At 33.9% G+C, this 16,947-nt stretch overlaps 1 protein-coding gene across 2 annotated transcripts in view; it reads left to right on the top strand.

Annotated features, from left to right (window-relative positions):
• Window positions 1-16,947, top strand: part of DRAM2_3 (DNA damage-regulated autophagy modulator protein 2) — a 43,374-nt gene that overhangs the window by 22,457 nt on the left and 3,970 nt on the right. For both annotated transcript variants that reach the window (XM_051217561.1, XM_051217560.1), the window contains 3 exons: window positions 2,296-2,447; window positions 7,033-7,201; window positions 12,521-12,594. In XM_051217561.1, the coding sequence (XP_051073943.1) occupies window positions 2,296-2,447; window positions 7,033-7,201; window positions 12,521-12,594 (395 nt within the window). The remainder of the gene's footprint in view (window positions 1-2,295; window positions 2,448-7,032; window positions 7,202-12,520; window positions 12,595-16,947) is intronic.

Raw genomic sequence — 16,947 nt, 5'->3', positions numbered from 1 at the left:
TTCGTCTTGTATGTTCCGTCCAAACCAATAACATCACCGAAACGATCTGCAAAAATCTTTTGATCACCAGTGGTGAAGAAAAAGTACGATAGACAGTTCTCATCGTCTAATTAGTATTCGCATAGCCCACCCAAAGATGTTATGTGCGCTTTCAGTTTTCCGTAATCACCTATCGTTTACATTATAAATTAGCAAATGGCTTACCAGGAATGTCCGCCTGTGAGAACACTTTGTACCGCATATTATAGATATCTTGATCATTCAGTAGTTTCCCATAAGAATGGTAAGCATAATTCTTAATGTGGAATGAAGCAGTACCAGATATTAGCAGCGGTCGCACATTTTCAAACTGGGCCTCTGTTAACCTGCGCACCCATGAATTACCTTGGTACCTCAGGGAATTGCACTCGTGATTGTGATGCACATTCCCACGTACAACAGTCCAGTAGCCGTCGATAATCTTACAATACATGAAGGCCGGACATTGAGTGTTCATGGAAGCCCTTCATGACAAAAAATGTTAATAACATTTATAAAATTACCTCCTCCGTCTGATCCGCTGTGGCGAACCGCTAGATGTTATACGGCCATGTCTCCAGCACACAAATTTAATGTACGAGTTTTCATTTCTGCACAAATGCGAATCTCGAACTACATAATGACAGTAAGTTGATCTTTCATAATTTGTGATAGCGGACTTCAACGCTTCAACCGATGGGAACGCAACGAGAAACAAGGTTGTCAAAAAGACTTCCTCCATTTCTGTTACGTGAGAAACAACAGCGTTTGTACTAGGCACGTTACTCTCCTCCATAATGATGATTAAAATGTACTTCGTCGACAAGTACTGATGTTTTATAACAATCCGACAAAACATAACTAACAAATTAAAAACGAACTTTAAAACTAGCCATTTCATTGGACGAAACGGGATGAAAAATATTGCAATTTTGGGTTGAAAAAACATTTTAAAAAAGGGGGGGTTAAAAAAATTGCCGTGGGGCTAATGAATTTCTATATAACGTATATATATAAACGTATATAATTAACTGTATCATCTAGTCATTGGATAGTAACCATATAAGATATTAATTGTTGGTAGAAAAATCTATGGATCGAAAAATTCAATGTGATTAATAATGAGTCAAGTGTCGATGTATCAATAGACTAGCACTGTTTTATCTTCGACACTTGAGGTTAAACAAAATAAAATTTACATTCCTCATATTTATTGGGATTCTTTAAAATGATATCTATCTAACAATCAATACCTCAATGTTTCTTACTCTATATGTTTTGTTTATTTTCTCCCATTTGTTTATTTGTTTCATGTTATTAAATTATAAGCAATGATGCAGTTTGTAATCTATTCAACATTATTCATCATCGAATACTTCATTTCGACTAGTGATATCATAAAAAAATTGTCAAATAATTATTAGCAAAAGCAGTATTTGTAGTCACTATCACATGTTCGATTGTTAGCTAACAACAATCTTTGTTACGTTAGTGAAAAATACTTTTATAATGTTTTGAAAATTTATAATTCATCTGGATATACTTGGGTACTGTAATAGTGCTTTCATTATTAACACACATAGACTGCAACATTTCCTGATATTAACAGTGGTAGTAATAGTAAAATTAAGAAAGTTTTCAATTAATCAACAAGTTTAATAAGTATAACTAATTAGAATTGTTGGATTCTTAACTGAATGTATAACCTTTGCTTAATTTTTTTGTCCTAATCTATTGATATGTTGTAAATGATTAGGTGAAACTTGTTTAGTTTTATTTTTACCCCTTCTGTGTAGATATTTGCTGAAGATATATGCTATACATTCTTACTGTATCAGCTACTCTGATGGATAGTGCAGAATTAAGTTAGAAATATATGGATAAGTTTATGTTTAGTTATCTATTACCATCGCTATAATTATTTTCACTTATCACTACAGAACTTGCTAAATTCCTCCCATTGTTCTGATGTGAAATGTGGCCAGTTGAATCGTTGAACACATTTGTCAGCTCTTACATTTGTTTATAAATGTAAGTAACTATTCGGATAGGTTATTTTTTAGTCACCATATGAAAAATTGCAGGATACCTTGAGGTAACATTGTATACGTGCTATACAATATTTGTAACTATTTTATTGATCTTGTATTTGTTATTTGGTTTAATAACCTTATTTAAGAATACATGTTGCCTTTCTCTCTCCCACAATTTTTCATAATCATGTATTATTTGTCATTTTTTCCTTACTGCTGTCATCTGTTCGTTATAATAATAAAGCAGGTTTATGCTTCTACTCATGGCATAAACATTTGCTAGATTGTAGCCAGAAATTTAATCAACAATGTTATCGTCAAATTAGATTGGCTAGAGTTGCTTTATGTTTTGGTCTTATATGTGCAGTTGGTATGAGTATAGTAGCCAACTTTCAAGTAAGCCAATATTATAAATTATTATATATTTCTTATAATTTTCATATTTTAAAAACACCACTGTATACTTGTATCCAAATATTTCCCTGAGTATTGTCAATTTATGTGTAATAATGAACATTGTAATGAGTTTATGTTACAATTACTTGTTTGATGTTGTATATGCAAGTAAATTAGTTTTCGAAGTTTCTAACTTTGATTATCGAACAATTGAAAACTAGGAATCACTAAACAGCTGTTTTGTCCTACCATTAGCCCACATTCATTACTTCACCAAAAAAGAAAAATGTGCTTATATGCTTACACATGTAAAATAAGTAAATTAATTATTCAGAATTAAATGAAATATTTTTCAGAAAACAAGAATCTATACAACTGTGAATTAGTAATTTGTTCGAGCACACAATTTTTCAGTTAGGTCAGCTTTTGCTGCCTGTTCTTCACATGGTAAATGTTCTAGATAAAGTATTGCATCCATGAATCCTAATGTATCTGCTTCTCATTTTGTCCAGAAGTATACATGAATAAAGATGTAAATGGAGTGAGTGATTAGTATTTGACAAAGTAACACATCCAAGACTTAAAATGTCTATTTACAAACCTCCACAATGGCATTAATGATTCATCAAATACCTTACAAATGCCTTTAGCACTCTTCACAATACAGCGAAACCGTTTCTCAAAAGTCCAAAAAATAATGGGAGGCAGTAAAGCATGATATATAAAGTACAAGAATTTACAAATCGTAAGAGTAAATATCGGTTAATGCCAAAAACATGTAACCTCTTCACATAAGACTGACAGGATTTTCTTCGATAATAATATAACATAAGTACATCAAGAGGGATCAGAGGAAAAATGTACCCCAAGGTAAATGAACTTTGACATATTTTAACTACAGAATCTCCAATCATTAAAATCAATGTTATTCCAGCAGAATGTTTAAGTAATTTTCATTTCTCAGGCTGAAGTTAACAGATTTACATTTAGAAGGAATAAGTGTAAGACTATTAAAAATGGACCGTTGTTCAATACGCTCTAAGAACTCATTCATTTCAAGGCGATTTTAATAGGAAGAAACTTGTATATATACAGGTAGATCATCCGCATACTTAAAAAGTGATTTTTGTCGAAGATGGAAGATCATGAAAAATAAAGAAGAAAAGAAAAAACAGAAGAGCAGCTCTTTGTGGAACACCAAGTTGAGTTAATAAAGAGGAATAAGCACGGTCAATCGGTTATCTAGCTGTCAGTGCTAACGCTAGCAAACTTTCTAAATGATACTGATTTTTGGAAGTGTCGAATACAGAAGTATAGTCTAGAAATGCTCATCGAATATATTTCTCATCCTTCCAAACTGAACATTATTATGCAGAACAACAGCAGCACCTAGGGTATCTCTTTAGCACTTGTAAGCAAGTTGACATCACGGATCATTTTCCTCTGACTTAAATTAGTTTCTAAATATTGAAACATTTTCCACAAGATAATGGTTTCTATGGATACATCAAAATCGGATATTGATTTTTGGCTTATCAGACCATTTAGCCTTCAAATCTCAATAGAATTTTTTCCTTACACAGCCCTTCTTTTTCCCTCCTAAATCTTCTTATTTGCGGGGATGTAAATCGTTAAATCTTACAAAAATCGTTTCACTGAGACAATAAAAATTCAAGGCAGAATTTAAGGTAAAAAGTGGCAAGATCAACGGTGTCATTTGTAAATAAATCCGTTTGCCGTTTTGGACATGTTTTTCATGTCTTGGATATTTGTCTCTGATTAGCTTCTATATCTAACTTTTATTTGTATAATGTAAAAGTATACTTTTTCTCAGCTTGGCATATGCTTTCTTCTAATTCTTTCCCTTGGTTTATTTATTGGGGTTAAGTGAAATAATATAGGATTTTACACTATATTCTGCTTTGTAAATGGGAAATTTTCATGAAAAGTCGGTAGTACGAACAGGTTACATATGTTTAATTACTATCACTTTTCTAGTATTGTTGATATGTTGCCGGACAACTGAGCGAACAGTTATTAATTCGGAAGTAAATTATCAATTGAAAACTAGTTACTATCTGATGAAACGAGAAATCTAATATTCTTAGCTCTAGCTGTTATGACACAACTTCGTCTCCTCTCATATGATCCTATCTAACTTTTTAAAAAAACAAGCTAAATCACGAATGAAGAATTTATTAGATTAATCAAAGATAGTATATAAATATACCGTTTGATATTTGTAAAAGTGTTACAATTTATTCTTCGGAGTGAGAGGATAGAATATTTGTTACACCTTCAACATGCCGTTGTCTTTTGAGTAACAGTATGTATTTGTCGACCACAGAAGTGTTGCGTTGCTAATATAGACTGGATGGAATGTCACTAGTCGTAGGATTCAGGATGCACGTTTTGTTCCATTTAGGACTCGTTGACTGGATGTACCCACATCCCAGAGTTGATGTTCACTTCAAGACTCAAACCCGGCACCATTGGCCTCCAACAGCGTCGCGTTATTCACTTAGCCACTGGGTCCAGAAAGACGTTTACTTGTGCAGCGAATATGAGACTTAATTCAGTTCAAAATGGTTTGAATTATCTTGTTGATATTTTCTACTGAAATTTGACTGAAAAAAATAGAATTATCATGTTGAGATTTGGTTATCTGAATTTCTTGAGTATTAAACTTATTGACACTGTATAACTAAAGTACAGTTGTCTGTGACACAATTTCGACGGTTTTATTTATTTATTATAGTCTCCAGGGGGACACTGGACACTTTACCGTAAAAGTTTTCGGATTTTTCAGTGTCCATTTCAATCTTTTCTCTTCGTATTTTTTTACTGTTGGTGCGTCGAACTGTATTTTCAAAGTACAAGAAAAATTATACTCAATAATATGCTGTTTTCAGGTATCTTTTAAAATTTACAATTGGTTAACTTGCCGATGAGTGCTAACTTGCACGAAAACTATGTCTAGGGCTTCCTGTCGATTACCTCTGACTTCCTACCAAATAAGAAATGCGATTCTTGTAATTTACTTATCTATCGATTCACTTGTGCCTAAATTTTATTTTAGAATCAAATGTCGTAACGAGAAAAAAATCACACTGTATAAGCGATTTCCTTTATGAATCGATTATCACTGTGTACATATGTCATACATATTTTAATGTATACATTACATGAGAAAACTATATCACTGAGTAATTATAGTGATGTAATTACAAGGACTGTTATTCTAAAGTTGCGTAATAACTATGTGGTGTTTGTAGCTGAAAACGGCGTATAATATCAACAAAGAAGTAATACACGATTGTTTGAATGGTGTAGGTTCATTAAAATAGACGCTTCATTTATGTCATCATGAAAAGTGAAGGTATTAGGTAACTAATACGTGAAATGATTGAGTGAGGAATTTAAGGCAGTATGAAAAACAGTTTAGGGAAGTAGGGAATTTTCTGACTAGAAAACTATGGGGAATATAATAATATTAATAACCACAACAATAATTGATTAAGACCCAAGACAAATAGAAAGGTAAGATACGTGTACATACATAATTCAAGCCTTATGTTATGAATAGTCAAAAATCTTACCGTTTTAAAGAATCACAATATAACTTTTAGCAATTGAAAACGAAGTGTATAAATAATCTTAAAATCACTGAATGTATTTGAAAAGTGATCTAAGTTAAATACTCAAAGATTGCCTACGCAACGGCTTTTTTTCTTACGCCTGCGAAACTGTCTCACAACAGACCTGACTACGCTCCACTGGTCACGGATTTTCATTAGAACTCGAGGAAATATCTCTTGAAACCAGTCACTAGTGAGCACATGATGATTATTATCAGAAGAGGATTTTGTGGTGATTTTAGTAATTTAATAATTGAATTCATGAGTCAATTGAAGCTAGACCACCATGGAAAACCTGGAAGCACTTGGGAGCCATTTCGTCCCAGTATGGGACACCTCAGCAGTGCGCATCCGATACTTCATCAATTGGTTTGCCATCCTTACCTAGCACCCGTGTCCCAAAAACTGCATCACTTACTCGGTAGTCCCACGATATACGATCAGTGTTTCGAAGACACCTATGATCGAATACTAGTAACCTACTAATACCCTCTACTGTTACTGGCCATGTTTCACTGCCATAAAGTGGAACGACACGAACTGCTGCGCAGTAAATACGTCCTTTCCTTGTTAGATGGATATCTCGCCTACGTCAACTTTGGTAAACTTTTATCAAAGTGTATGCGGATAACGAAAAAATTCCATATGTTGGTAGTATTACTTACGCTTTTCTAAATTGTCTGTATTCCGTGATACAGTGATTTTTTAGTTATTATTTATTCTGATGATCCGAGCACTTTGTTTGATGACATGTTATTTTTTATGGTTCTTTTGTTTTAGCAACGAAATATGTGCTCGTTGTTTTTATGACCTATGTTTTAAAGGTTATAAAGGTTGATTCATGTGAAATACATGTATCGTTATTATCGTGAGATTAATGGAACAATGTCCTCTTAAACTCATTTTACGGCATTATGCATCCAGTACTTTATCCGATTTCCTTCTAGGAAACAGCTGTTTGGTCTATGCATCTCCTCGGTGCAGGTCTACTTTTTGGTGGTGGTTCGGCGTATACACTTGCTGTTACATATATTACATATAAATATCTTGGACATAGTCGAATTCGGATTACTCGTTTGGTATTGACATTCATTTCTGTTTCTTCATTTTTATTACGTAAGTCAGTACTAAATAATATTAGTATAGATTTGAGAAAGGTGAACCTCAATTTCTGTTAATGTCATAAAGGATTATTTAAAATTTAACATTTGTATAAATATACATTTCTCAATCAGTGAAAAGAGTGCGCATAGTTTGGCCTACATTAATTCAAGTCCATCTACATACTCTCATGTATAACCAAACCCCAAAGGAAACTGAGTTACTGGGACATATATATAACAGTGAATGTAACACAAGTCAGTGATTTATAAAAAGACCTACTGTTTATATCTGGCAGACTGGGTTCGTAATCATAAACCCTCGCTTTTATAAAATGTAATATATTGAATGAAAATAAAGAGAATTCAGCGAAGAAAATTTTTTTTCGACGAGATCATTTACTTAAGCTTTACATTCGTACTTATATGGAAAATATATGTCTATAGAAGGATACAAAAGACTGTATTCGAAACTTATTATCATACGAGGTTACGCAATAATCAAGGGTAAGAAAAGAATTTAAAGAAAAAATAATTTACAGGTCAGATAGTTGTCTAATTGAGAGATACGAAGCAAAGGACAAACATAAATGGTGATAATAACAAAAACTGAATAATAATCAAGAGAACTAGTTTAGGATAATAATAATAATAATAATAATAATAATAATAATAATAATAATAATAATAATAATAATTGAATGCAGTTTAAAATTGCAAGACACTAACTGAAGAAATCAATAATAATCAGATAGAAATGAAGAAAAAAGTAAAAAAGGTCGAAACACCATTAAAGAGGATTGAGGTCAAGGAAGGGTGAGAGGCTGAACGAACCGTCTTTGCACTCAAAGTTCGTGGATTGCCAATATCTCAGCGGTGCATAAAATATTGGTTCGACTTCCCTTCTATCCAATTCCTTTGACTGTGTAGATTACTTTAAAAGAAGACTCCTTTGGAGTGATGTGTCCATAGTTGATTAAATGCGCCTGTATTGAACTAGTAGTTGTTTTACATTCTCCTTTTGAAAGCCATACCGGATAGTGTTCTGAGATGCGTTTGGAACGTGATCGGTTTGTGCGGCCAATGTAACCTGCCCCACATGAGCAAGTAAATTTTTATATGCACATTGATGTGGCCCAAAGCGGAGGTTTATCCTTAACACATCCGTGATTGTTAGGCCGGCTTGAGAAAAAGATTCGGAGTTGAACTGCTTAGAACGATTTATTCAACGATTTTGAAATCCGTTTATTTAAGATTTCAGCAGCCGTATTCCTTTAAATTCCATATTCATAAAAAGGGTTCTTTTGTACTGACGGTGCTTTTTCAGGATGATGTCTAGGTGTTAAGTGGCTATCGACGAATCTAGGTGGTTAATCATTCCCAATGAGAAGTAGTTCCTCATCTGTTGTATCAGTAGAACACATTCACCTGATCCTTGAGGATAAAGAGTGAATGACTTTCCTCTTTCTAATCACTGGGGCCTAGCTATGGAAATTCGTGTACTGCTCATTCCAAGTCAATTTTCTATATATAGATCTCTGTAAAAAAAACCATCCAGCCTTCTTTTCAATCGGACATCAAGAAAAGGAAATTTATCGTCTACCTCTGCTTCCAAAGTGAATTGAATTGAGGGATGACAATTATTGAAACTATTCAAAATTTCATTAAGGTCCATGTCTTCTTCACAAATAATGAAAGTATCATCCATATATCTCTTACATAAATTAAATCTCTCAATTATTGGTGGAAGTACAGTATTTTCATGATTGGCCATGGAACAATCAGCCAAGAGGGGACCCAATCGAGAATCCATTGCAACTACATCTGTTTGTCTACAAAAATCATCATTAAATCTAAATTGCATGTTGAGAGTAAATCGTAGAAGTAGCTCTTTTGGATAATGTTTTGGAATATTATTATTCTCAATATAGTCACACAAAAACATATAGTTTCTGTGAGAGGAACATTTGTAAAAAGAGAAGCGACATCCAATAAGATCATTTTCCTACCATTTAAAATGATATTTTCAATTGAGCCGACAAAGTAAAGGAATCAAGAGAGTTGTATCAATTGAAGTTAATGTAAATTATTAGCCTCGTCTTTAAGCCGTAAACGCTTTTTCTTATATGTGAGTCTTTCCCTCCTAATTTGCACACAATATTACTAAATGTCAGTCAGTCAGTCAGCTACAACGTAGGACCGCGCACATATATGCATCGGTCCAAGTTGCCATACCGCATTAGCACAGCAAGATGAACAGATTCATAGGAGTAGTTAAGTCAGTGGTGGTAATGTATAAAAGAAAGATTGCATATAGGGATATAGTACAGGAAGAAAGATTTTGTACGTAGAAAGAAAGATATGAAGCGATTCCAATCTCTTAGTTTAAGGGAAGAGAGAGAGTATATACACCGACGGCATTGTGATCGATTCTGAGCCATGTTACACAGAGTCTCCAACCATTGGTTACGATAGCCACGCGGACCACAATCAATTAGTCTGCATCTACCAACATGGCTCAGACTAGAAGTTAGTGACTTCAAGCACTGATGTCAAGATTTGGTTTAGCCGCCCCTAACCTAGTTCCAGCCTTCTCCAACACTAGTCAGAGTTGCGAGACGTGGTAATCAGTGTTCAGTCAACTCAACCAACCATCTCAGTTGATGAAGATTCACAACCTCATCAACTGACTTACCATCATTCCCTAATATCCTGTGTCTAACCTAACTATTACTTACCCGGTGATCCCAACAGTTGCCAGCAACATTTTTAAGTTATCTAGTCAAATACTAGTAGCTTACGAGTATCTTCAACTCTTAATGGCCATGTTTCGCAGCCGTTAATTAAAAGAACGAACTGCCGTGTAGTATACTCGTCCTTTTATTAATAGACGGATATCTCGCCCTCGCCATAGGTGACGTAAGTTGGTGTAGGGGGTCGCCATGTTAGACGATGTCTCTCCTTATGCTCAGAATCAGTGTTTGTCAGAAATAAACGATCGTCCGAGCACAGTTGCAGCAGATGTTTACCACTCTGTTCACTAAGCCAGAATACTAAAATACTCACCTGAATATCTTTCTGTTTGGTTTAAGCTATCTGCCTGGGCACTAAATTCACCTGCTACGAGTACTATGTATGAGAGTTTAGCTTTTTGAAAAGTTTCAGAAAGCTTTCTGTAAAAGTCACCTTTTACTTTATCTGGGCTGCAGTCAGTGGGAGCGTAGGCAGAAACGACAAAAAGGCAACGACGTATGTCCCTATCCTTCCGAGTTCTTACGGAGCCGTTTAACCGAACAGCACATAAACGACTGTTAACGGGGATTTACTCTAACAGTGCTTGTTGCGCCCTCATGCTTAGTGCCATGCCCACACCTGTTAGTCCACGAGAGCTGGCCGTCAGGTCACCAGATACACGGAGGGTATATCTCGTTGACTCTCTGTTTTGCCGAGGTGAGGTCAAGTGAATGTCCGCACTGGGATCCTGTATGCGTGTTTCGGAGACACAGCATACATCAATGGTACGAGATTCTAGGGTTCTAGTCAAGGAAGCCTGTTGACCGATTTGACATATTGGGTGCGTACGTTGAAGGTTCCAATGTGTAGTTTGTAGCGAGGTTTTAGTAGACCTGGAACAGTGTTTTGTGCACTAGAATCGTTGGCTATGGTGACACTTGAGGAGGAAGTCCAAACAAGAAGTTTAGTATTGAAAGTCGATGTGGAAGGAGTAATAGGAAGTGAAGACGGAGGTTGATTATGAATACAGTGGTCTTGAGTGCTGTTAGAGGTATGAGGGCTGTTATCACTTCCCGGTTGCCCACACCCTGAAAAGGTTCTTCTGGAGGGACCTGAAAATGAAATCAGATTAGAGGTGGTCTTAGTAACCTGGGAGCGTGACCGCAGTGCCCAAGGGGCAACTGCTTGAGGTCGGCCACACAAGACCTTTTTATGGGTAATTTTTGCGTTAGCTCCGTACTTGTTGAGACCTTACCGCCGGAGCAGATATCCGTGGGATAAGGCGAGGTGTGCATTTCAGGGTCGACCTTTCCTAACCCCACCCCTCCTTGTGGGAAGGCAGCATCTCTGTCATGCTGGTTGTCTGAAGGAAACACCTTACTGCTGTCACACTTCTGTACAGTCAGCAGTACGACTTGGCCTTCGGACCTTAGCTTTGTTGCTTTTAGTCTTCACGCACTTCAACTGACCTGTTTGCCATGGTACGAACTTGAGGAACAGTTGTTCTAGCCAGTATGGCTCGGTTGCTTCATCACGATAGGCAGGCCCGACCACCACGTCAAGGTAGCAACAACGGTCGGGATTACTAAATGGTGTATGTGTTGTTATTTCGGATATCGTGAAGTTGTGTAGGTCTTCATTGCAAATTGCCTTAGTGAAAGCGCATATCCAGCGAAGTTCATCGAGATTTATGTTAAAGCCAACGTACGGATTAAATACGATGCAGTAGATAAGAAAAGCTGCTCCTTATATATAAGACTAATTCTTCCAGACTTTCCTTTGAATAAAGTTTACTTACGCGACCAAAAAGGTTTCATACACTCCCCTTGTTGTAACTTATTGGACAGAAACTGTTGTAATTTATATAAACTCCACTCCATGTATTCTTGCGTTAGATATGTCTTTATAGTATGCCGCAACTGCTCTAAGCAGTGCAATAGTCTGGCATCCAATTGACACCGAGCATACCACTGAAATTATACAAGCCTTCAAAATTATTAGCGGACACAAAATACAATGTCTTTCCCGTTTGTCGAAGCAGTAGCAACGAAAAAGCTGAAACCTGATTTATATATACAGAAATTATTTTTATTGTGATCATTATTTTGTTACGTGGTTTTCTCCAAACGAATTCTTATTTTATGTACAAAAATTCATTCCTTCATTCATAAGTTTTAGTCCAAATCCTGTTTAGTTATTGTGCAACACATCTTATCAATTTCCAATTCCAGTAATCTTATGTAGAGCCTTCACAACCTCTAAAATTATCACAATCTATATATACAGTTATTATTGGTGACCTTTGTCATTTTAATTCTTTTCGTTCATCTACATCAATTGTTTCACATAATATCCTACTTCATTGTTACCTTTCAATATACATACGGTTGCAAGCGGCTGTTGAGAAACTACTAAATATAACGAATCAACATTATTCTGCCTCAATTGTTGTTCTGGCTTTATTCGAATTCACAAAGCAATCCATTGTATGAGACTATCGTTTTAAGCTTTTGAAGTTTCAACTGTTTAATCTGATTGATTCTGCAGTCTATCTCACAGTAATGTTGTACACTTATTTATTTATTTTTAATAACAAAACTAGAACCAACAACTGGATTAGTCGCACGTTTCATGTATGATGGTGATAATATTAGAAAATGGAAACCAACTGATCAAGTTAGTCCTTTTTCCGTTCAATAATTGCAAATGTGTTAAAATAATGAATTATTATGTCATTCTGTTATTTGTAATAAGCTCATGTAAAATCCATCAATTTGTGTTAACTGCTTCGTCGATGCTTTCAATCAATATTGTTTATCACTAACAAGATTTTTTTAAAGGACTAGAGTAACAGTCTATATATATATATATATATATATATATATATATATATATATATATATATATATATATATATATATATAATTTCATGTGAAAATAGGCAGTGTATCGTTTTATTCAACATTCTTGATGTTACATATGAATTTAACAAAATCTGTATGGAGAAATAGTTAAACTTCGTTTTCGTAGACTAAAAATTCTGTAATATTTTTTTGGCAGACTTATTTAGTCTTGATGTTAAGCTAACGATTAAAATTGTCACACTGTATATTCTTCTTAAATTTTTTAGTGAATAGATTTAGAAACAGTTTATCATATGGATTGTTTTCAAGATTGCAAACAGATCTTACTAATGAATTCCAACTAAATATCATAGAAACTTGGAACTAAGCACTCTACCAAATAGCCTGAATATTTTTGAGGTTTATAAAACTTTTGAATAATGGATTCTCGTAGATACTATCCTAAAATATATCAGTATATTAATTACTCTAATAGAATAAATCAGTCTGGTGATTTATATTTGTGCATAAACACATTCAAACTATAATTGAAGACATTTGATCAGGATAATCATTTATCTATTAGTCACATTTAGCGTACTACAACTACACTGACTGTACTAAGAAGTATATTTTCCACAACTCTGTTTACCTTATAAAAGTGTTTTTAGAATACATGAAGTGGACAGTAATCTTGAGGGAAGTTGTCATTCCTCGTGAGTATTTGTGTGGCAGTTAGGAAGAGTGTGTAAGATAACGAGACGTTACATGAAATAAATGCATTTACGACAGGCAAGAAAGTCTGTTAGACTTACTTTTTAACAGCCGCGTCACATTCACTGAAAATTGATAAAAACATTTTTCAGTGATTTAACTCAAATAGGTATTTGTGAATATTCTTCAGGTCTGAACTTAACCTCATAATATTTCAGCTCAGGAAGCCAAGTAATCTCACATGAGCTTATCAAAACATTGTAGCTCAAAGCTGAACACATAAACCTTTACTTGCCAAATGAATTACGTCAAATTAGGTTAGAAATTTCTTTTCAGCACTCTTAAGGCTTCTGATTTTTCATCTTTTGCTAATAGTTTTCATATTTTTGTGTACTATGTAGTGGACAGTTACTTGTGGAAATAGTTATAACCTTTGTTTTAAATCTACTCAACATTAGGTATGTATCGGAATTTCTAAAATTATGTGGTACCGTTTTAACTACTAATTGGTATTCTGTATATTAAGAATTTGCTCAAACTGAATTACATGGGCCAATCCTAGTCCATTATACAGAACAATAAAAATTATCCGAATTAAAAATGCTTTTAAAAAAAACAGGTAACTTTTTTATTGTGTGACGATTGCAAGTTATGCTGAAAAATAAAATCGTTCAGTGCTCTGAAATTTCAAATGACTTGTAGTGACCTCATATAGGAAATTATGGCTTACGATATGTGTTATGTCGTAATAGTGTGTATTATCACTTATTTGGCTGGTCAGTTGTTGATTGTGTCCACGTGTGTATTTTTCGTTTTCATAATAAAATTTATGGGACTACATTAAGTTCCTCACACAAATAAAAAGATGAAAATTTGAAGTAAAAGGAATGTAAAAGATCGTACAACATATAAATAAGTGAACAAGAAAAACATGCTTCAAGTTGTATGGTTCAATTGAAAATACATTTAAAAATAGGAGTGTCTTGGTAGTCTGTTTATTGTCAACACAAGATATTGATTCATTCACCGTCGTAATTCAGTTTTGTTGGACATTTTCAAAAGCCATCTTCAAAGAGTCAATAATCATTTTTACTTGAGTTGTTTTTTTTATATTTTTCAATAAAATCGATATCACTGCTGTCATTGATCGAATGGGTTTACTTTCTAAAACAATGGTATGTTCCATAATGTTTGAATCACTTTTGGTTAGTGTTTAAATATAAATTTGCTATTATTGTCGTTAAACTTTCTCAAGGGAGGTTTTTATATTTAAGCCGACAAGTTAGTGGACACCTCCCTTCGTGGTCGTAAAGGGTGCGGGGTAAACTTTGATGCTTGATTGATATCGGTCATGTAGTAAATAGAAATAAGTCAGTTTGAGTAATTCATCGTATGCCTACTACCTTTTCTCATAAAATTTGATGTCATCTTTTTCATGCAGCAGAAATTATACAGATTCGACCTAATACCTCAAGTGTTTGTATTCGCAAAAAATTTGTAACATTTGTATCTCTTCTTTGGCCAAATGAAACTTGGCAAACGATTTCACTTATTATCATTCCCTATACTCGGTTTGTTTACTTTTCTTCATCCCCCTTTTTTAAATATTGGCTTCACTGACTGTTTATTTGAATATTTACTACGCGATTCTAATACTTTTTAATAAATGTTATTTCCGTGTCTCATTTCTCAAGTCGGCTTGCTGCCATCATTCAATTCTGCTTATAATGCTCATGATTTAGTGGCAATATTGCGTCAATCCGTGCCGAATGCATATGCCAATTGCAGTCCTAAACATCAATGAAAAGATTTAGATAACCAATATAAATTTATTTTTACTTATTATCTATTCATGTAATCTATTCCAATGTTATTACTGACTCATAAACTGCCGAATGTATAGCTTAAGTTAATGATTTCGTCGAAAAGAAAATTTTACTCGCTGAATTCTCTTTTTCTTATTCAATGACACCATGGTTTTTTTTAATTATCTGCCGTAATTGATTTAATAGTTTCATATATGCATTTAAATATTATTGTATGTTAGATTTAAGACTGGTAAGGATCTAACTCAAAACAATATTACTTACTTACTTACTTACGCCTGTTACTCCCAATGGAGCATAGGCCGCCGACCAGCATTATTATTATTTGCCTATATATGTTTTTCGTAAATGATATATGCTTTCATACTTCAATAATAATTATCAATAGTTTCTACGGTATGTTACAAGTACATATGAATAACTTGACTTATTAGTTTGTCCTGGTTTGACCTTGTTGGAACTTTTAATCTACATGTTTATCAATGCTCGAAAAATATATATTCCGTGTTACTTATCAATCTTGTTAATTCAAATATCCATAGAAAATCATAGATTGAATATTATCATTCTTTTCGTGTTTTTAATAAACATAGTTATTCTGTTATACTATAGTAGAAAAAGTGTTCATTTGTATCCTTGGCCAAATGAAGTTGGTTGTATAATTCTCAATCTGTGTCGTTAGATCTCACACTTAAAGTATTCAATTAAATACAAAGAGAAACCGTTTAATTTTTCTTATCACATGCTTTGGTTAGTATAAATTAATCATAAAGCATTCTATGGAGCTTGAGTACATTTGTTTTGACACTGAGATGTCTATAGGTTTTCTTCAGAGTCATTATCGCATGGATTCATCATTTGCACTAGGGTCTACATTCATTATTCAGTCACTAAAATTAATGTAAACTTCTAAGTTTCTGTAACTACGTTTTATTAGATGGAATAATACATTCACAAACCTAGTGTACGTATTCGGCTTTATCTTTAATAATAGAAAGTTTCATTTTAATGTATCCTTATTCGTAGATTACACTGAATTTTTTCTGTGCCAATTATTTTTGAGAGACTCACTATTACTTATCCTTTTTGGTTCGAATCAGCCGGTCTTATTATCACTCTCTTACAACGAGTAAAATATACATACAGGGCTTTGCTTCATGTTTATTATATTGCATATTATTAACCAGACTTTTTTCATTCTGATTGCTAATCAGAAATTATACAATAGTCTGTCAGTAATTTGAAACTGAATCATTTTCGCAATACATCATTAGGATGAATGTGTCGCTTCCCTGCTTTATCATAGAAAGCCAACCACCATTAGCTTCACCGGTTTTCTATATTTATATCAAGGGATAACAAAAAAATTAGTGGTTTTTAAAACTTTCGTATAATCCTCACGTAGTATTTAGTTGGTAAATCATTTGAAACTCAAGATTATTTGAACAGTTATTTCGTTTCTGTCAAGTCTACTAAGCTGGAAGTCATAAGAGCCGATGAAGATCACGCTTTCCTACACACTTACTAAAGTTATAAGTACTAACCATTAGATTCTGATTCGATAACTTAATGTGATTGTGTTCAACATTCGGAACTGAGAAGTATGTATTGAGTTTAATGATGATTTGTAGCTTCACATTGTCTAG

The sequence above is a fragment of the Schistosoma haematobium genome, chromosome 1 (genome assembly GCF_000699445.3).
Source record: "Schistosoma haematobium chromosome 1, whole genome shotgun sequence".
NCBI classification, from domain to species: domain Eukaryota; kingdom Metazoa; phylum Platyhelminthes; class Trematoda; order Strigeidida; family Schistosomatidae; genus Schistosoma; species Schistosoma haematobium.
Note: the sequence above shows the minus strand (reverse complement) of the source record. Positions and strands in the feature narration are given on the sequence as shown.